General features: G+C 36.3%; 1 protein-coding gene across 1 annotated transcript; it reads left to right on the forward strand.

Annotated features, from left to right (window-relative positions):
• Positions 1-1,652: 1,652 nt before the first annotated feature.
• LOC145785524 (uncharacterized) lies at positions 1,653-23,241 on the forward strand. The gene is made up of 12 exons (XM_082597182.1): positions 1,653-1,757; positions 7,251-7,411; positions 7,871-8,049; positions 8,320-8,574; positions 10,216-10,313; positions 13,998-14,172; positions 14,741-15,015; positions 16,597-16,825; positions 17,480-17,585; positions 19,751-19,887; positions 20,984-21,305; positions 21,351-23,241. The coding sequence occupies exons 1-12, from the start codon at positions 1,682-1,684 to the stop codon at positions 23,193-23,195; spliced, it is 3,858 nt and encodes a 1,285-aa protein (XP_082453308.1). The 5' UTR covers positions 1,653-1,681; the 3' UTR covers positions 23,196-23,241.
• Positions 23,242-23,593: the final 352 nt, after the last annotated feature.

Raw genomic sequence — 23,593 nt, forward strand, 5'->3', positions numbered from 1 at the left:
GACTACCGTGAGCTTAAATGTGTTTGTATAAATAAATATAGTTTTAATATACAAGTTAAATTTTTATATTTTTCGACCGGCCTCCAAATGTAATCCAAAAACTCAGTTTAAAAGTTTAAACACTTTACTGCCACAGGAAAAGATGGGCAAAACCAAGAATACCCAAAGTAGGCAATTCAACTGCAATTTATGGAAGTCGCTTGGTTCAGCTTCAGCAGAGGGGTGTAGTAATGTACAGAAAACAAGTACAAACTCATATTTCAAACCGTCATCTTCGCTGACAAGATTTTGTATCTTTGACTCAAAGGGCTACTGTACAAACACCTTGAGCGATCAGGGCAACCCTTTCAGGGAAGCTTTCTCAGTCAAGAAAAGTTCTTTTCTCAACGAAATAACTCGATGTTGTTAATTTTGATATTCGCGGCCACCCGGAAATAAAGCACATGCGTTAATATACGCTTTAAGTGCTGAGCTAATATTTGATCTTCAATAAATAATGCTTTATTGGTACCGTTCACACCCATTATCTACGATCTTGAAAAGCAAGGTTATTTTTCAGTTTACATTTTACGGTTTGCATAACAGTTCCAAAACGTAAGATATGTCGTTGTTGTGCTATTGTCATTTGTAGGATGCGTTGATGCGTGACCGGTGTTGGGTGGCGTTAGAATTTTGAAAAGCAAATTAGTGATTTACTATAATGATCATAATGAAATTTTTAAACCTCTTAAGAGATTTTTAGGTAAGCATCAAGGTGTTTCTCTCAGTACAATTTATCTTTGTTGATATTTTTCATCGTTTTGCATTTAGTACACGTAGCTGTGCAGTAGATCACTTGTGTGCAAATATATCAACAGTGGTTTAAACCTGAACCAACAGCAGATACTGCTTTGTCGTAGCTAGGCCATTTCAATACCTTTGCAACCTTACGAATTTGTGAGGTGCAAAAAGATTTGATCTGCTTTCTTTTTTCCCACTGAACCTTTTTTTTTTGAAAAAAGCATTCTGTGTAAAAACCTTTGTGGCCTAATCTGTTTGGGAAACGACTTAGGCAGCATACGGACAAACATCCGTGTTAGACAAGAATATTTTGTTTCTACAAATGGATGTGCGAAGACCAGGGCCGGATTTAGCTGATGGGGGGCCCGGGGCACTTTAAGATTGGGGGGCCCCCGTGCAAAAAAATTTTTCGCGCCTTCGGCGCGAAAAACTATCTCTACGTCTACAGTAGCATCAGTCCAGTATTGCACAGCATTTTGCAGAAACTTTAAAGGTCAAAAGGAAAAAAATAACACAAAATCACATTTTTTTCCACATAGGGGGGCCCTTCAAAAGTCGGGGGGCCCGGGGCAACTGCCCCCTCTGCCCCCCCCTAAATCCGGGCCTGGCGAAGACATGCATGAGTTAGAGAAAGTTAAAAATAGCATAACAGAAATATTTATGTTTTTCTGTAAGTTCATTGATTTTTGATTTTGTTTCCTTTTGCTTGTCGTTTAGGTAACTGGTAAGCCACTTCAATGAATAATCATAGATTTTGATAGCTTCCTCAAGTAGTTCACTAGCCTAACCAGTAACCACCATTTCTTCAAAAGCTTGTCCTTGAATTTGTAATTCTCAAGTTCAAATTAAACCACCAATGATGGATGTGCAAGTAGTACTGCCGCAATGGCAGTACAGGAGAATGTCAAAAGCCTCAGTTGTGGAGCTTATTTTTTTGATACTGCTTTTGCCTGTCGCTTTTCTTCAATCTTCAGCAAGTAAGTAGCGATCAGTTTTATAAAAATAAAATGAAAGTTGTATTATATTTGTTTTTTGTTTTTTTTTATATCAATTTACCACTGCTTGTAAATCTTAATTTTTTCATTTTTTTAAGCACACTGCAAAGGCGTATCACCTCATTTTGGCTTTCATACGACGTATGTGAAAATACATCATGTGTAACTACTGTAGAGTACTAGACTATTGATCTAAATTTCTAAATAGACCATGCTGTCGGATAGCAAAATCGCCGTTTGATCATGAAGATAAAAAAAACATTGAAAATACTATTTTTGCAGCAAGCCTTGCTTCAACCTGGCCATAACTAGCATGGGCGTTGCAATTGCAATGAAAGGAAAATTCTAGGAATTCGAGAAAAACAACCATTCATAACTTTACTACTAGATCACACATCCTACAATGTTAGCGTTCGTTTTAATTGTTTGTGAATAGCCTCTGAGCATAAACGTTTACTACTTCACTAATAAAAGTCTGTTGAATAGAGCGAGAGCTTTGTAAAAATTACACTTCAAACTTTAGTAATTTAATGGACTTCACATAAAAGCAAGACTTAACCTGACCGACAACTTTCTTTCATGACATTGCAAAACTGCTAACATATTCTTCTTTCATAGAAACTTTGTGGGGAAGTAGGCCTAAATATTTTATCATTTCTATTTGTCAATTAACTATACTCTTACAGTACGTTAATCACACAGTGATATTTTATCTTCAGCAACCATTACGTAGAACATATGGATTAAAAAAAAGTAAAAATAGTTAAGATATCACGTCGACAATTTAGGTTCAAGCTTGATATGTTTTGGCTTGTCTCTACACACAAAAGACAACAACCTTGAACAGCAATTTATCGACGTCGTATCTTAACTATTTTTACTTTTTTTAATCCATCTTGATAAGTTTAAAATTGTTTTCTGTTACCTGCTATCTACGTGGATTGTACCATCAACAGATAAACTTTCAACCGGCTAATCAGTCCGTTTTTACATTGATATAACGTCTGCAGATTTTGAATCAATGGAAAAAGTCTGATTTGCTGTTTGGGTGAGAAACACTTGTTCAAAATGTTATCTTTTGCATCAAAAAGCAGTTTCTAACACTGCGCCTTACATGTTATACGTAATGAACAAGCCTAAGCAGAGTTATCTGCTGTTCGTGAAGATCGTGAGATTATTTTCAATATTATTTTAAAATCTTCTCTGATATAACTCAAAGACAGGCCAACATTAAACCATTATCTAGGAGGTATTTTGTTTTACTAGAACTACAGCAGGCTATCATGAGTTGTGATCTAGTAATGCTGTTAGTCCAAGTAGATGAAACAATTTATATCACGGTTAGATCATTCAAAAATGAATAAATAATTATCCTACTACATTTCTTGGTGAAAAAATTAAGTTAAAACGTTAACTGTGGTCAATTTTAACACTAAATAACATCATCAAAAGTTATGGACTCTGGGCATTGACGGTTTGATTTGCGAAATGGTGAATACATTGCTTTGAATTATTTGTATATGATGGTAATGATATTTCTATATCCGTTTCATTGTGATCTGCATGATTTTGCTATGAAATAGATGACAAGCTTTGTGACACTCTTTCTGTTTACACTCCTAGTTCTTTTGAATTATATTGACTGCAACAGGCAGGCCAATCTGTTAAAATCATAGACTATTTGGCAAATGAAAATAGTTCTAATTTTTCACCAGTAATGTCGGGTTTTCACTGCTAGTTGACTTTTTGAATAAATTATTCCATGTAGGCTAGTTACTGTAGTTTGATAAATACAGTTTTCAGAGGAAGTGGACTTAGCTTCATGAAATAAAATTCCCTCTTGGTCAAGGAATGCAAAGTAAACTAATCACCGCTATTTAAATGTAAAGCAATTAAGACCATTTCTGCATTTTTCACATTTCTTTAATATTACTCAGTAGATATAAGCCAGCTAAGTGTGTATGATGAAAACAGCAGCGTCTTCCCAAGGGGAAACACAAAAATGTCATTCAAACAGGCTTGTACATGCAGCATGAGTGATTCAAACAGGGCAAGCTGTATTGCATTTAGGCTTGTTTATTTTCACTCACGCAAGTCTCATATTTTCCTTCAATTTACATAGAAAGACGTTGTTTAAAACTGAAATCGAATCTATTATTGAATTAAACTGTTTTATGTTTGAACAAATTACTACTGTGACGTATGTAATTTTATTAAAAACTACGTTAAAATACATTGCAAGTGTTGTTTTTTTCCATTTCATATCATATTTATAACTTTCCTATAAATGTCAAAGATTTTAATTTGAAATGTATACTTGTAACATATGAAACCAGAATAACAATAAACCAATGAAATCCATGCAATCCTTTTGCACAAACAAATTAAAAATAACTTAGGACAAGCTATTTTATAAGCTCACTCTGAACAACGTATAGTTTATCTTCAACATTGAGCCAAAGATTTTCTTCTTCCAGCTTTACTCTAACCCATGTGGGATCACCGTTCCAGAACCTCATTATCAATGGCAAGCAATCTTTCGCATCTTCTTTCTGAAATTTCACCACTTTTGTATCCTCCTGAATAAAAATTTTCCGCCTCTTTTTGTATCTTCTTTCCAACTCGGACGCTCATGACATGTTGTGTGTACCGGACAAAAAAAGCTAATGTATTCTGCTGATATTTCGATTTGGCCTTCTTTATTGAGAAGCACATTAATCGTAGCAAGGCACCTTTATAAATATTTCATATCTGCTAAAATTTAGTATGAAAATTAGATAATTAAATTGGAGGATTTTTATTATTAGCACAAATTTAGCCTTATTTGCTTTATACGTACAGAAGCTTTCTTGACGAGGTAAGCAGTATAACCTGTTGACTTCAGGCTGACTAGTATTTGCTTGATAGAAGCAAGTTGAATTTTTATAAACCAAAATACTAAACTTACATCCATTACCAATCACTACACTCAATAATGTGTGATGTGTATGCGTTTTTATATAAAAAAAAAAAACTAAAGCGTTTTCAGCTGAGGTTCAAATAAAATTGTCACAAGAATAATTTCTATTTGAATAAGAAATCGCAACGCTTAATGGGTTCTTAACCATGAAGTGCGACAAACATGACAATTATTCGGATTCTGATCCAAAAATAAGTGATTCTGGTAAAATATCTAGAAAGTAGTCAAGGATTGAGCAAAAGCAAAATCGTTGCGTTTATCTTGCTTAGTCTGGGCATTGAGCTTTTGAGCTAAGTCTGGGCATTGAACTTTTGAGTCTGGGCACTGGGCATTGAGTTTATTTAAACAGATTATTTACTGCATAATATGTTTAGTAGACTGCATCATTTAGGCTACATGCATAAAAGACAATGACAAAATATATATCGGCCACAAACAAACTTGTTTCTATCAACTGCAAGCAATAGATGCAAGGTATACATTACATCACAAAGCATAGCTTAGAAGTTCTTGTCCAAATACAAAAACTGAATAGATTCTGGTGTTTGTAGTTTGTTTACTATTATCTTACCTTGCACACTTCTGTCAGCGTACAACATCATTTAAATGTTACAAAAACCAGAATCTATGTAGATTACAGAGATAAAAGTTTAAAATCACAAGTTTATTTACACAGATAGCGCTGTTTGTCGTTACTTTTATAGGATGTTCGACGTGTAGAGATTGTGAACTATGGTGGTTGCTGGATTTAGAACATCATAAATACCTTTAAAACTTAACACTGTTTCTTTAGAAATGGTGTCAAGATGATACAAACATCACTCGATTATTTTATTTATAATAACATCAAACAGAAAACCACAACCTTTCTAAATTAAAATCAAAAGTGTCGTTCATACAGATTTACTTGGAAGTCGACGTTTGTTGAATGTGTGGCAACTCTGCCTTGAGAAAAAGTTTCATCTTGGGATCTTATTTCAAGGGAAATTATACAAGCTACAAGAAACTAAAAATCTAGGCTAGAATGATAGCAGAATAGCATTTAAACGGTTGAAATGCAGAACTTTTTGGAATATCATCGGTAATTCGTTTGGCCTCTAATTTTCAGCACTGGTGCTTGAAATTCAAGACCTCAAAGCATATTGTCGTGCTCTTCTGTCCGCATTCAAGCCGAAATCAAAACATTGCTAGCTCTTTCTAGTTTGCAGATACTATAAATCTGATAAGATTTTGAAAAATCTAATCCAAAAATAAAGAGCTCAAAATGTAGATACAAACTCATATTCAGCAAAAAACGTTTCAAAAACTATACTGTCTTCATCTTCAGTGCTATAAAATAATAGGCTACTTGACAAAATTGTATGCATTATGCAAAGCAAGTAATAACGCAAACAGATGTGGCCAGCTATTCATTTTTCACTTGCTTAAGCTTCTACTAAAGCAACCAAATAAGATTTAATTAGAACAGTGGTTCCCAAACTGTGGTACGCGTACCACTAGTGGTACGCGTACCACTAGTGGTACGCGAAGGTCTTTCAGATGGTACGCGAGAAACTCACTGAAGTTGACACGTGGATGTCCATGGTTGACAGCAGTTAAAATAAAATAATACAATTTGCGATTTTGCGCAAACTTTCTGATTACTCAATGTGCATTATTGTGTCATAATTAATTTTATTCGTAGGAGATTCAAGTATTTATTACGCAACATGTAGGTCAGTGGCTTTTAAACTTTTCGTTTCGACGTTTTTAAAAAAATTGTTGGACTTGCAACGCACTCAGCGTCAGCGATAGAAATTTCAGTCATTTTTATTTATTTGTGTCTCTGTAGCCTTTATTTGTCGCGCGACGAAATGAATTTAGAATTGCGCTATGTGATTGTTAAACCATAAGCATTTGCAACAGTTTCGTAATGATGAGTTCTCATGCGCATGTCAGGCAATAACAATATCTGTGAGCGCTTTATCATGCAATGGAGCTTAGATACGAAGCGGAATCATTGTGCGACGCTCTTAAAAATTGAGACTACGCACCAACAGCGTGGCAACGTACAGTTTGAGAACCTCTGACCAGGGTTGTTTAACAGAAAAGCCAAAACTTTTCAGTGTTCAATGTTGCTACTGATAGTAGCAGCAGTAGTGCACCCTATTTATTGGTCTTCTATCAATTCGACAGCTCAACAGCTTACTGTAATTATATTTAGACTAATATTAAAATCTTTTAGTCTTGAAGCGCTGTGCTAATATTTGTTAAAATTTTCTTGCCTTTTATTGTATATTTTTGAGATTTTTTGGTTGTAGCGGTTGGTGGTACGCGAGCACTGTATGAAACTGCTAAATGGTACGCGAATAGAAAAAGTTTGGGAACCACTGAATTAGAACAATCAAGTACAATAATTTATAGAATAAAGGCGTGCTTTGCTGTAGCTAAACAAAAGATAAGAATTCTAGTGACATACAAATTGCTTTTTCAGCCAATTAAGCGAAATAATTTTTAAAGCTGGTACTTATAAACAGGTGCAGAAAAAGACAAAGATAGATTGATGTCTGGGTACTGCCCTCAAAGCCTTGAACACCTAAAATGGAATACATCTTTGACTTCAGAGAAACATATGAGCTGTTCGTCTGAAAATTGGCCCGTGTTTAAATGCCGCAATGGAAACTGCTTCACGCTGCAGGTACAAAAGCCAGGGATACATACTTCTACAAATCCTAGACAGAAGCTTTCTTGCGTTTTTAATTAATTCAAAATTTTAATACAACCACTTGTACTGCAACAAGTAGGCCTACACATTTTTTAAAATTATTCTCGCACATTTGTCTCTTTCATGAGCAAATATTTTTTCAAAGATTCTGCTTACAACCTAACGGTTTAGATATGGATCAATTTTAATCATTTTTCTTCAAGAGTAAAAGATGGCTCACGTTTGTATCACCGTATTATTGGTTTTCTGGTCTTTGAGTCAACATGCACTATTTGTACTAAAAGCGCAAGCATTCGGTTCCTTTCTGTTGCATTTCCTCATGGCACAAGCCTTAATTGCCACAATAGCGATATGATGTAGCCTACACCTGATCACTTTTTCCTTTGTACTATTGAAGCTAACAATAACATGCGAAGTGCTTATTTCTTGCAGCAAACTTGCGACGGCCATGATGACTGTGGCGACTCTACCGATGAATGTGAGAGTATGTGCAGACAGAGATTTCGCTGTAACAATAACATAACTTGCGTAGCCATGGACATGTTTTGTGATGGGAAACAAGACTGCCCGGACGGAAGCGACGAAATCACAGCCAGTGACAATGAAAAAAAGTAAAGTTGTGCTTTTCACTTTCCAGTACAACTGTTGCTGAAGCAACAATAAATTCAAGCAGTTGATTTGCAACTTCAGGCAATAAGATTGCTTCAAATCAGTTTTTTCGATCGATATATTTTTATTTGATTACATTTCTTCGTTTTATATTGAAGCAAAATTGAAAATCAAATCACTAAGCACTCCATGGGTCACGTGTCTTGAAACAAAAGCTGTTTATTTTCAACGTTACCTACAGCGCATCACAATTAGTCCTTTTTTTTATTCAGATTCTCGTGTGCAAATGGCTGGAGAGTCTCAATGGAAATTCCCAATATTAACTTACATTGGAAGGAATTGAGAGTGTCGAAAAATGTTTGTGCTAGAGATCTTTTCGCTGAAAGCGCGATGCTGGTTGAGCCAAGATGCTACTTACCAAACCATCTGGTCTGTGACGGAATAAATCATTGCGGGGACCATTCTGATGAATGCAGTCCCGAAGCCGGTTGCCCAAAAGAGAAAAAATTTATTTGCAAAAACAACAGGTAAGAGCTTTATCAGCACGTGTAGGTTGTTTGAGACATGCTTTGGACGCTTGACTTGTCTGTGTTGCACTTGCGCGACATTTCACCGAAAAAACTTCTCTGTTGATGTAATTTGAAAGTTAGTAACTTCCACACACGGCTGCTATGTGTGGAATAGGTTTCTTTTCTTTTGCAATGACTTTACGCTTGTTTGTACTTTTTTTCGGGAAAATAATGACAGCCGGTACGGCACCCTGCTTAAATTTTTGCAACTCAAAGCCACATTTAAAACCAGACATTGCTACATCCCTCCGTGCCACTGTCAACTGAGTTGTATGACTTTTGGATGAAAACATTGTCCAATCTTTACCTAAGTCTGAAAGTGAGTGAATCTTTACAATAGCTTCTTATTTCTTTTAAAAGACGTTAGCATGAAAACTTGCTGTTACTCGGCCAATTATTTGTTTCAGCTGCATCATCTTTATGCATCATCTTATATCTGATGCAGTATTTTGAAGTAATGCAAAAATCGTCATAAATCAAGTCTGGTCTTAAACTTTTGGCCACAACTATATGTACCTTGTGACGTCACAGTGAACAGAATCACAGCTTGATGCGCAACGAGACCTCGCAAACAGGTATCAAACAAAAGCGGCCTTAGCGAGACGAGGGTAACAAAATTTGGATTTTTTTATTGCTAAAACGCATGTTGTACACAATGACATCACGCTGAAACAAAAAACTCGCAAAGTTAATTTGGGTTTCCCCGCTCTTTAAGCTTCTTGATAAGGTTTGGTTTAGTTGGTTTTGAATCTTTATCCTCGGACTGACAAAGCCTTAAGTGGTTATTCCTGGTAGTTTCGCATACTTGTATGTAGAGGCTCTTGACGCAGGGTCGGTTACCGAAATTGACAGAGCGAAGTTTCCGATTGTTGAAGTGTTGTTGCCGGGGAATTATTTCTTTCACTGATATTCACAGATCATTCACTGATAAACATGCACATAGAGAAAGCTTCGGTGTAGGTTATAAAAACATTGCATGTCTTGTGAAGGAAGTCTTCACCAATCAACTAATGTGACTTGCCACATGCTTAACTTTTTTATTTGCTGCAATTCTTTAGTGTGGCTTTAAAAAATTGAGATGTTGTTGATTTGAGACGCCTAACTAATCTTTCGATGCAGTTTGCACATTTTAAAAATTGCCACAGAGGTCAATGAAACATTCACCTTTTCAGTTTGATAAAACTTTAGATAAGAACTTCGAAAAACAGTATTTTCTCAGTTAATTTAAAAAAGTTCAAAGCCGCAACTCCTTCACCCAGTAGCCCAGCAGTTTACGTATCTTATTTATTGGTTGTTGACATGTTTTACAACCTGAATCAATCTTTTGATACTGTTCTCGTTTTAATGCCATTTCCATGACTACCGACGCAAACTGATATTTTCTCATATTTTATACCTTTAGAAATCGATCAAGTAAATCTGTCAGCTTTGTAACATGCTTGCCCTGCTGTAGTTGTTTTCCAGTATTGGTTCAGTACAAGCAACAGTCTGTTAGATGTCACAATGATTTAAGCTGAGTTTTCGTCCAAGCTGACATGCTTTTATTGTTAGTGCTTGTTTAACGGTGTTGTTACTCACATCAAAAACAACATTCTTTAGATGCATAGCAAAGATGCATGTTTGCGATGGTGTGGATGACTGCGGGGATTCCAGCGACGAATGCGGGAATTGTACTAAAAATTTCATGTGCAATGATGGTGAGAACAAATAGCTATTGTGCAATAACTCTTAAAACACGCCAAAGTAATATCAGGCTAATAATAATAATTATTTCACGCCAATTGGGTGCAAAATAACGTAAATTATGAGTCCATAGTTGGCGATTTTCAGCCAACTGTAGCAGTTCTTTCGGGCTGTACTAGGTGAAGGATCAAACCCTTCGCATGAACATTTGTGCTGGTATGCCTGGTTTCTTTTTCCTTGTATGTGATTTGATAATTGTTGATCAGGTTAGTGCAAACCAAACAAAGCACTTATGCTTCTGACTTCCAAACAAGTTTTCAAACTGATCAACCTATGTAAACCTTGCCGTGTTGTATACAAAACACATTTCTTCATAAATTATTTTTGTGGCGCCTTTATGTCCTTCAATTTCACACAAATCGATATATTAATATACAACGTATACCTTGTCCGTTATATTTGTGTTATTGTTTATGTAATTAAACAAGAGAAGCTTGACTCCGTCATTCACTCATTGAGGTATCGATTTTCGAATAATTCCTATGCTGAATGTTTAGAAAACTGTATATACAAAATAACCATTGTACTTCTTTGCTACTGTTCCCAAAGGAGTGCAATCTATTTATATCTTTCAAGTTAGAATAAAAGTCTTGATCAGTTTAAAGTTTTTTAGTAATAAACATCACAAGGAAGAAATAGTTTGATGCTGACTGCAATTCGAAAACACAACTACACTCTTTATTTCAATTAACTACATTTACATGTAATATGTCGTCAATTCCTCACATGCTTACCAATGCAAATGATATCTTCAAAGAGTAAGAAAGGATTTTCAAACGAATGCATTTCCCGAGTCTTAGAACAAAGAATGTTAAAGTTTAACCTAAAAGATTACATTGGAAGTTTAATTTAACGTAGGAGATTAAATATTAAATGCATTTCTGAACAAAAACATGTGCTGTACTTACAACCTAATCAATATCTAAATGTTTTAGTGACTGTTTAGTAGAACATACTAAAATCCAGTGATGTACGCGCATACAAAAAATATTGACGCCGTCAACGCAAACGCAAACGTTTGAAAAACTATACGCCGCATGCGTCAACGCAACTTGTAAAAAAAGTTGGCGGCGTCAGCGTTAGCGCATACTCTAGCGCAAACTCATTTTGTTTGCTAGGTGCCAAACATTCACACGGTATAAATCACTCGAAACAACACACTTTTCAAGCCACTTCGCGATTTCTCGTTACAAGAAATTATCTTTTTGGCCGGAAGGCACATCTGGCATTGAAAATATAAGTTTTTGCCTTTCGAAGAAGAGAGCTTAAAATACTTTCCATGTAGGGCCATGGATTTGTATTATCATGCTCCATTTCACTTGGAGATTAGTATTACCGTAAGTTATTCCCTGAATACAATGGTGTAGTGTAAGAAACTGTAGCATATGCCTATCAAGAAAATTCTAGTATTATACTAACTATCGCTCCCTAAAAATCCATTATAAAAAACACTATTTTTAAAATGATTCCGTTTGAATAAGACTAATGTTGCTTTTAATGCCATAATTCCCTCAGTAAGCTTTATGTTTTTTTCTGATAAGATTTTTAAAAAGTGGGTTAATGGAAGACAAAACTGCCAGACATAAGCAAGTTTAGATTCTGAACTGCACAACTCTTTGTTATTAGCATTCAGGGATAGTTAGCATTACTAGTGTTATTAGCAGTAGGCTACTCAAAAGCCTCTCACAATTGGCCTCTGGATGCATGTTTTGCTAAACTGCTCATCAAGTTACAAAACATATGTAATTACTTACTTACGCAACAGAATGTATAAATTGTCAAGTAAAAATTACCTTAGCTTGATAGCCTACTGTATGTAGGCCTACACATTACTACGCTACATAGCCTACAACAAGAATAACCGGCAAAGGCAAAGTAATGTAGGCTACATATAACATAGTGAGTAGGCCTACAACATCATGCAAGCAATCACGGTCGGAGACCAAATATTTGAGTTTGTTTAGATACATAGGCTGCACTGCTCATTGCCTGAGAAGTTTCTGATTTGCCCCAAAATGCAAGACTTAACTAATATGGTGCTCACAATTGCTTACAAACGCCTTCAACACGGCTTGACTAAAAAAACTTCACACTACGAAGCCAAGTCATTGTTTACATTTTACATGGAGCGACATTACCAACGTACCTACTTGCTTGCTTACATTACATTCCTGTTCTGACCCGTAATTTACTAAGTAATTTTTCAGTAGGCCTAAGTTGTTTTAACTAATTCTTTCTTTTTTTCTGCAAGACTTCAGTCTCCACGTGGGACTCTAGCGTCAAAGGCAGTAGTGCGATATACAAACGAACTCCAGCTGGTTGAACAATAGATGACACTGTGACACAACACTAGAACAATGGGCAATTGCAAGACGTCAACATTTCGCAGTTTGACAAAAAAAATTGTAAACAACAACTAAGACATTAAAAAGTATGCGTTGACGCTATGCGCTAAAAAACCACGAAAACTTTACGGCGCATCCTCAAGCGCAAACCATCCAAAAAAATGTGGCCGCAAGCGTTAGCGCAAACAAAAAGTCTACGCCGCAAGTATGCGGCGTAGAATTTGCGGCGCATACGTACATCTCTGCTAAAATCCTGGACGATCGGATGCCAGAATGATTAATTAAGCTGTCACTCAATCAGTGCATTAGGTTTGGTACAATTTTCCAACATATAGCCTACATTTTAAAACTTGTCTCTGCTTTTTTGCAAATGTTAGAATAAAATACGACATCTGTCTATTGCTTGCAATTTTGGTCTACAGTAAGCTTATATTATGTGATTGTGCAATAAATTCAAGCACTGCGTTCTTTATTAACTTTGTAACACATTTTTACTGCTTCTTGGAAGAAAGTTTAGTGACATTCCATAAAATTTTACCTGTTTTGTACCGTTTGAGCAAAGAAGTGACAAGGGCTTGCATCAAGAAAAAGACCACAATGTTTTGTTATTGGTTATATATTTAAAAGTTTGGACGATCGTTTAATCTTTGCCATTTGCCACGTCTTAACCAGGCCTTGACACACTCATCCGAATATATGTAGAAAAAGTTTTCAGTTTATATGGATTATGAACAATCGTTTTTACCTTGTCGTTAAACTGATATATATATATAGGTTTGTCTCTGTTTGCCAGATGCACACTCTCCCCATCAATTTTAAAAGTCAAAGACAAGTTGTTAAGTCGTGTAAACAAAAAAAATCAAACTGAATCGATTTAAGCAGTCTCGTTTGTTAATTGTAGTATAGAGGCCTCATTTTTATTTTTTTTTAGATCAACATTCATACATCGAGTATAGCTTCCCAATTACATATTCTATATCTTGATCGGTATTTACCAAATATCTAAATTCTAAAAGTATCGTTGACCAGCAGTAGACCGTTTTATTAGTAGTTTTTATACTGCATCATCTGCTTCAGTTTTGCTCCACGCTTAAAAATAGTACATCTGCCTTTTCACACTTATTCGTAATTTTTACACACCCTTTTTTTCACGACATACATTTCGTTTGACTTTGTTAAAACAACTGTAGAACATTCATGTCCTGAAGTCTTCAAATGTGGGTTCAAACTTGTGCAAACAAAATGTTATGAATGTTTCGCTTTAGGTTTATTATTGTTGTGTATTATCTTTAGGAACTTGCATCGCATTTCACCATTTCTGCAATGGCATCGTGGACTGTCCTGACGGCAGTGATGAATTTACATCATTTCAAAACAAGAGTAAAAGTGGCAAAAACGCAAATGATTCACAAATTATTTGCTCCAACTTTTACAACCTTGCTTCATTGCAATGTGTGTTGCCGCAGAGGTAAGTAGAGCCTACGTCTGGTAAAACAATATCAAAGATAACACAAAACAGGGTAAAACCAAATTATGCTGTGTTTACCGTACCTGAAATATTGGTGATCAAATTTAGGGCATATGGTATGCCTGCAACTACAGTTTTATTAACTTTAGGTAAATTTATGTCACGATTTTTTAAGGCTTTCATTAACATTTAACAATGGTTACAAAGATAAATGGAAAGTAAAAGGTAAAGCTTTGTAATACAAACATTAGGCTACGTATTCAAACATGTTTTTTTCTGTGGTTTACCTGTCAGAAATACCAAATGGCACATTAGTAATGTAATGGAAGCATCCCAAATCCATACAAAGCCGGATCCTAAAGATAAAAATGTTGAGCAAATTGCTAAAACAAAAGAGCCCAAATGACAGAAGTTGCGCACTGCCTTGCATTTGTAACGAAACTATTTAAAAATATTGCAGCAGATAATGTTTTCTCTACGTCTTTCTAGTGTTCCCAAACGTACTGCCATTACAAAATAACCTTCAACCTAACTGTCATTTCTTCTCTTAATTGCCGCTCAATCCCAGATACATTTGTGACGGCCACGAGCAGTGTGTGAACCGTGAAGATGAATGTGTGTCCTCCTGCGACTTTTCGTTTCTGTGTTCAAACGGGAAATGCATTGTGGATGCGAGAAAATGTGACGGCTGGGATGACTGCGGTGATATGAGCGATGAGTGCAACTCACAATGTTCGAAAAAAAGATTCGAATGCGATGATGGATCTTGTTTGGCGTTGAATCGATTCTGTGACGGGACACCAGACTGTCCTAATGGGGAAGATGAATTAGAAACAGGACCAGGTAATCTACAAACCATAAAATTTCTTTCAACTTACCCTTTGGGTATTGAGGTTAGATTTTGAAAATATTTAATGAGTAGTTGAGAGTAAGTAGGCTTACTTTTAAAGTTTTTCTGTGCAGTAATGTGTTTTGTCGTACCCAGGCTTACGCCCTGTGGTTGAAAATTTAGATTAAGTGGACGGGGAGGCATGGAAATCAATCTTCGTGTCCACCTTCAAGCATGTCATTAAGTGTCATGCCGAAAACACAGCCGGATGCTCTTGAGCAGTGTTGAACCGGCGCTCTTTTTGTGTCGCATCTTATTCACTTTGAGGATGTGCGTTGTGATAGTGCGTGCAACGTCAGTGAAGCAATAAAACAATTTATATTTTTCTGCTTTTACTTTCGTGGTACGTAGAGTCAAGATAATAGAGCCCTGAAATGTTGTGTAGCGTCACCAGTAAAAACAAAACACGTTTGTATCCATCATGAAGAATATATTCAATACAACTACAGACAGGACGTTACTGTTTCTACCGGTCTCATCAGTGCAGTAAACGTACACTAGAATCGAACACCTTATCACTGTATGAGTAATTCAGCATGGTGATTTTTCCATTTGAGGTTCACAAGGAACCACATTTGGATACTTTCACCCACCTTGTCAGAGTGCTCACACTGCCGAAGCGGTGAGCTATGCGCAATGCAGCAGCAAGATGTTTGGTAGCAGAGTGCTCAATTGGCGAACCAAGAGCATTACATAACTGCAGGCAGGACGTCACTGTTTCGGTCTCATCAGTGCAGTAAACGTACACTAGGCTTGAATATGAACACCCTGTTTTATTAATTTAAGGTTTCTTGTGATTAAAGAACACGAGAATAGTTACAAATTTAATGTTTTATGAATTTATAAAACAATCTTCAGTATACAGCGTTGCTTTTGTGTCAGAGCAGCGATACCAATATTCTAGATGTAAAAACGAAAAAGACCCTGTACAACAAATGACCTGCGCTCTTATATCCTTTACGTAGCTGACCAAATGACTTTGTTTGAAGAAACTTAATTTTATCTTACACTGTGTTCCTGATGGGGCACTTTATATTAAGCCTTCATATCATGTTTATCCAACTCTAGCTGATATGGTGGTAACATATGGTGATAACTGTGAGGGAATAAAACATATGGTGACGCATACCAAGTTACGCATGTCCTGGAAACAAATTGTCATATCTGCAAATAGCAACACTCTTACATAAGCTAATCAAAATTAATAAATTACAACCAAACAGTAATATCCTGATAATACATGCATAATGAAAAGCTAACGCATCAAAAACTAATTAAAAAGGGCAAGGTAATTTTTCATTTTAATAAGCAACAAGGAAGTGTAAAACAGCCGCCTCTTTCCAATACGTAGAAATAGTTTTTTAATAAAACCTATTTTATCTGAAAGAGATTATGAATGCATGATCACTAATGCCTGTATTACCAGACCACGCACATAAGCAACTTATCATCATTGTCTAAAAACTCTAAACTCTTAAAGTGGATTTGTTGAACAACACGAAAATGGGTTCTATAATTTTTTTTATTATTATCAGGAGATGGGTTTTTCTGCTCAAGCATTCAGAGGTCACATACAACATCACTTAAAAAGGAATGTCTTCTTCCACCTCGCTACGTATGTGACGATATCAACCACTGCTTGAACAGAACTGACGAGTGCAGACCCGGCTGCAAAAGTTCCTTTTTTTGTGACCAGGGACTAGAAAATTCTCCTACTCAGTGTGTGTCAAGAAAAGCCTTGTGCAATGGCGTAGCTGACTGCAAGTAAGTTAGGCAAATTCAATTACAAAAACGATTTTTACTTGAGGATTATTTTACTTGTTCATTTTCTTAGAACTTAGCTACCATTTTAAAGGAAATAGTAATCTTTTTCTCATCTATCGTGACTTTTGTCCCAGCTTTGAGCAACATCTGCTACATTACTCGTCAAACCATCTAAAACGTCAAGAAATAATTAAAATGTAGAGTTATAGTGTTATTGACTATGATTTTTTTAGTGACTGTGATTAGAAGTGCAACCAAAATAGGGAAATCCCTGACGTAAGATATGACAAATTTCAATCGAACCCATCATCGTGGCATGCATCTTTGAATTACATGGTGCTTTGTTAAACAATGCAAAGCAATCATAATATACGTTAGATCACATATCTTATCTAAACGGCTTACTTTCATGCGTTACGCTACGGTAAAATCAAACCAGCCAAATTATTGGCCTATTTTTCTGATATAACTTTTTTGCTTAGCGTTAATCAAATGCGCAAAAAGGTTTATGTCGGTGTCAACATCACGCCAGCTATAAAAACAAACCATGATAAAATTATTGACCCCATCTATGTTGCACATTACTAAACAAGTTAAGGTAGGATTTGAAACGTTTGTAAATGAAGTATTTCTTACATTGTATTCTTATACCAGAGACTTGACTGATGAACCATTGCTGAATGGCCCGCTCTCCGCTCAAAGAGGATTCAAATGCATGCTGCCAAGAAGTGGTGATCGTACAGAGTGCATTCTACCAGAGGTGAGAAACTTAACATACAAATGGATAGTAGCGTTGACAGGGGTTTACTTTTGTACGCAAGCCGGGATGACATTCGGGACTCAGGCCACAACTTCCCAAAGGTTCGGGGACTTGACGAAACCGCTTCGTATTCGTTGGATATACAATAGTGTGTTTTCTTCGAAATAAATTTAATTGGTTATTTTGCGCATTATTTGTTCTGAAGATGCGCATTGTCATGGTCCGCGAAACGTTAGTGAAGCAATAAAAATGTCTTTTTTCTGCTTGTACTTTCACATTCACTAGATCAACCTTACAATTACTGTTTTGCTAGAAAATATAGGGGTACATGTTAAAAAAAGTTTGTTTAAAACCTCCTGCGTTAACTACTGCGAGTGTAATACAGACAATCAAATAAACAATGTTGTCAAACTTTACGGCAACAAATCACTTGACTTAGCTTACTTCTGTTGTTACATGAGTCGACAAACAACACTTTACGAAGTTCACAAAACATCTCATTGTATTAAAGCCAAGATTGGTAAAGAGGTTGTATGCCTTTCATGATCACTGCCATAAACAAAACTTGAAACGAAACCAAGGGGTGCCGATTGATATACAAACATGTCTTGTAAGATGAGACAGTCCTATTTATGGTATGTTTTAGTTGACAAGTTTGGTTTTGTCCCGACGGCATCAACACAACTCCAAATCAAATTGATTGCCACTGCTGCCACTGATCAAACATTTATAAATAATAAAATAATTCAAATCTTTTATTTATACCGATAAAATTGTTGCCGAAATTCTAATCTGTTTTTGCTAATTTTCTTGTGGTGGAATCAATGCGGAACATAGAAACCACTTGGCAAAATTAGGTTAATTTGCAATGCAAGAATCGGCTAAGCCAGTTATTTTCAACCAGTTTTCCGTGGAGCACTAGTGTTTCGTGAAAAATCATCAGGTATTCCGCAAAAAAATTATTAGTTTGATTAGTGTTCCATGGAACACCATTCGAAAATCAAAATCACAAAAGCTTTGCGTTTGTCTTTCTGCAATTCCTGCTCTATAGTATCAACTTTGTGCTCATTCAAACAGGCCCGCATATCGCACTGAAAAAAAAAAGGAAAATGAATAAATTGTTGTTCTGTGGTTTATTTTATTGCATCGTCATAATATTTCGTTTGGTGTTCCGGAAGATTATTTTAATACAGAAAGTGTTCTCTTGCTCAAAAACGATTAAAAAGCACTGCGCTAAGCAACTGCTTTTCTATTGCTATAATTTGTCTAAGCAAAAAGTTAACTGCCATACAATATGTAGGTAAACTATAAACCAATATAGTTTGGGTTCATTATCAGCACTCCTCTACATAGGATAAGCAGGATATCCTGTTCATCGCTTGTGTATAAAGAACAAGATTATGTGTCGCATTATTCTTTCAGATCTTCACAACAATGTGGGTCAACTTTAAAAAAAGTTATTTCTGTAAATGAGATAGGGTTACATTTTTTGTACTAAATGATAAGAAGACAGAAAAAGTGATAGGAGACTATAGTTTGTGATGAGAGCAGTGAATAGTGCTGCCTTGTCGGCTGCTTCGTGGCCTACATAGCTCACATAAAAGCTTTATCACCTCTGACGTGACGCATTTATCTTCTGCTTGTTGAAAGTGCAGTGACATTTAAACATGAGAAGATAATGCAATTGTGTGTGTGAGTTCTTAACAGCGTCACAGTCAATTGACTTTCACAAGTTTCTGTAGTAGCAGAATTAACAGTATGGCTATTTGTTTTTGCAATATTTCGCTTGCAATCGTTCTCAAAAAAGCATGTTCTTCAAAGCTCTAAAATATTTGTAGCAATTGTGTAGGTACCGGTACCTGTTTTGCCGAATACATTTGAATTTGTTATGTAGGCTATGTTGATTTTATTATTCAATAATACTACTTAATCTCAATAATTTGTTATTTATTATCTGTATCTGATACTTGCAATAAAATGCAAAATTCTAATAGTATTTTCATACACTCCTTTGCGATCTTTTATAAAATCTAAAATTGAGCAGTGTCAAGTTAAGTGGATTTAAGATAAATAGTGCAACTATAACTTTTTCCAATTCACTTTGAAATGTTTTTAGAATAACTATGTTTAATCTTAAGAATTAATTCTTATTTCGATATGCACAGGAGTTTGTGGGTGACCTGAATGACGACTGTGTGGACAGCATCGATTCTTGCGTGGTCAATATTACCGAGAACATCTACAACAACGCCAGCACATGCACCACGTGTCTGAAGGAAACGGGAATCACTGTGTCAAAAATGTAATGTCTAAGCTTCGTTGTTGCGTCACGTCTTAGTAGCCTACTTGCCCCTACACCTAAGCATTTCTTTCACTTCCGCACGTGAATTATTTTTATTACAAAACTGCAATAGAAAAATCTCACAACAGAGAAATTCGGTGCTTCTTTGCCTCCAACTCTTGACGAGAGGAAGGAACGTAATGATGATCAATGACTAGTTAGATACTCCAAAATTAATTTACTGAAAAGCTAAGACCAATAGTTTACAGTAGCTTTAAACTTTAAATACGCTCTACAATGAGCTTTTTGGCACAATAAGTCATACTGTTGAAAGACCTGAAGCAAAAAATTTGATTAATTTTGCATCTTTTAGAGTAAGTTAAGCTCCAGAGTCATCAGGAAGCGGCCACAATGTTTTTATGTTGATTTAGCATTTGATGACAACTTTTTGACATAATAAATTTCTAGGAAAATACTTGTTATAGTCGTGGATTTAACCTTGCCAACTGAGTGATTACTTTATGAAGACACTGCCCAAAGAGTAAATTTCAAAGTGTTGACATTACCTCGCTGTTTGACAAGTAATGAATTGTGACGTGCAAGGCCGACGTATGAATCCGCTTTCTGTTCCTGTTTGCGACATCTTACGGTCATCACAAATTTGCAAGATTTTATGAGCAACGTTTCATGGCTTTCCTCAAACAGCCAAGCTGAAATTAACATACGGTAATTGAGTTTACTGAACAAATTGGATACAGACAATTGGTCTAAAAGATAACCACTTTTGAGAAGAAATTACTAAAATTATGCGTTTTTAAAAATTGAGATAGGCCACTCAGAAAAGTCACAAATCCAGCGCACACAAGTTGTTGAACCGACGTCGAAACTACGATTATTGCAAAATGCTTGTTCTTGTGAAAAACCACATTCTTTGGTTACAATCTAGAGCAGCTAACTGTAGTAATCAATGTGGTTTCTGTTGTTGATTGTGCCGCAGACTTCATTCGTACTAATGTACGCTACTTTTCCCAAATTAATTGCACTTTCAATAAGGTTTGAAGAATGATATATCCTAAACTACATTCATGTCATTAAACTATTTTCATTTTTGTTTCAGGCAATTGTGTAATGGAGTAGTGGATTGCCCAGATCTATCTGACGAATGTCTATGCCAGGACAACATAATACTTCATGTTTGTCAGCACATCTGCTTTGACAAACCTGACGAAGTAAAATGCCCTTGCTCTGTTGGAATGGTACCATGTTTGATAGCCGAAGACACCAAGAATTACGTATGCGGCACATATCCGTTTTTGTGCAGGCAGTTTGAAAAAGCCAATGGGACACAGTGCATCCATGCGACTCAGTTTTGTAATGGAAAAACAGACTGCGACAACTACGCTGATGAAATCTACTGTGATGCTAGCGAAAATTCAAATGTTTTATTAGACCGTTTCATGCTGATAAAAAATAAAACAACTCAGGATCCTAGTGGTAAAAATTCAAGTGGCGTTTCGCAAATGCATTGTTTTGAGTTTCAAAAAGGCAACATGTGGACCCCAGAATTTGCAATTCCTTGCGATGGAAACCCTGAGTGTTTCAACATGGAGGATGAATGCGACTATGACTGTGACCCTTTACCAACATTTTGCTCTATGCGATCACCTAGTGGTACTTTTAATTGTCCGAACAACAAAATTTTGCCAGGACGTTTGATTTGTAATGGTGTTGCAGATTGTTCGGCAAACGATAAAAGTGATGAATTGAATTGCCCTGGTCGAACCAAATGCAAGTCAGGAAGAATTTTAAGCGTGGAAAATTACAAACTATGCAATTTTATCATCGACTGTGATGACGAAAGTGATGAAATTGGCTGCAATAATACCCATTTCTATTGCGAAAATCAAAAGGATCCATTTTTTGTCCGTCGCCGTGACGTCATGGATGGTGTTGATGATTGTTCGGATGGAAGCGACGAATGTCCAAACGAATTCTTTGGAAATTCTGTCTTTTCGTCCATTGATTTCATGATAAAAAGTCCTTTTCTCCAAGGGATGGTTTGGATAATGGGCCTACTTGCTGTAGTCGGGAACTTGTTGGTGTTCATCCACACTATAAGCTTGCTCAAGCAATCCGGTCGCCACAAGCTTACGAAAGTGGCGGTTGTGTATAATACACTTGTGTTAAATTTATCCTTTGCTGATTTCTTGATGGGTATTTTTCTTATTGCTCTTGGTACAAGCAATGCCTTAATGTCCGGAAAGTATTGTTTGAGGGATAGATCTTGGAGAACAGGAACTGCCTGTGCAGCGCTTGGAGTCTTGGCTACTTTGTCTGCAGAGGTGTCACTCACCACTTTGGCATTATTATCGTCATATCGGATGTACTGCGTTATGAGACCTATCGAAAGCCGGGGGCTAAAATTGTACAAAGCTATTTTTTTAATCGTTTGCGTGTGGGCATTTGCTGTGATTGTTGCAGTTTTGCCTTTTCAGGAAGATTTTAAAAACTACTTTGTATCAGATGTGTGGATGCAAAACAATCCTTACTTTTTGAGAGTTTTGATATCAAAGGGTGAACTTTCAAATTTTTGCGATCGTGTTCTGGGCTACGATAACTCTTGGGCTGCCATACTGCCAAACATGACAAGTGTGGAGTATTGTTCGGATTGGGATAATGCAATTAAGAGCATTGAACGCATCAACACTACTCATGAAATCAAAGGCCTGTTGGGCTATTATGGTACACACGCAACTTGTCTTCCAAAAATGTTTCTTACGCGAGAGGACTCTGCTTGGGAATACTCACTTGGAATAACAATTTATAACTTTGTTGTTTGTCTTTATATTGTATTTGCATATACAGTCATATGGAAGCCAAGACAAGTTAATAAAACTTCCATTGCGAGTAAAGGGGCAAGGAGCATGCAGAGACGAATAGCTATTCTTATAGTCACAGACTGTTTGTGCTGGATGCCTATTTGCATTATAGCGTTTCTTTGTTTTTCTGGCTTTGGGGTGTCTGACGGTGTATACGCATTTACTGCAATTGTACTGCTTCCTATAAATAGCGCTTTGAATCCAGTATTTTATTCCAACGCTTTGCAACATTTAAAAACGAAAGCGCACAATTTATTTTTGAAGATATGCGGCCCTAGTAAATTCGGAAGAACAATTAGAAATAGAAACCCAAATGCAAAGAAGACGTTAAGATCTTCAAACGAAGATGCAGTCACTTCCTTGTTACCTCTTCCTCCCATACGCTCATCAAAAATAGTAACAGAAACTCAAACCTTCTATTCAACAGCCATGACCGAATCACGGGTTTGAAAATCTCCTTTTGTATTTTCTTCATGTGAGTGCATGTTGTGACGTGACCTGATGTTTTTAATAAAAAAAATGTTAAACTACAAGCTACTTCATTCTGGTGAAGATACAATGACGGTATATGCAGGCTACAAAGAGGCAGGGCCGTAGAAAAGATACTTTGGCCCGGTACCAATGAGATCTTTGAGCTCCAAATCAAATTATTATATGAAAAACGCATTGTAGCCTATCCAAAAAATACGAGGTGGTATCTTCAAGTTCCCGGGCATCTCGAAAAGGTTCCGTGCCTTTAAAATTATTCCGGGCCCGGGTCCAAAAGCACTCTTTGAACCTCCCTGTCAAAGCTACTGCATAGAGGTCCCACTAAGAGAGTACTGCTAGAAAGCTGGTTCACCTCTCGA

This window comes from Aplidium turbinatum, chromosome 16 (genome assembly GCF_918807975.1).
Source record: "Aplidium turbinatum chromosome 16, kaAplTurb1.1, whole genome shotgun sequence".
Lineage (NCBI taxonomy): Eukaryota > Metazoa > Chordata > Ascidiacea > Aplousobranchia > Polyclinidae > Aplidium > Aplidium turbinatum.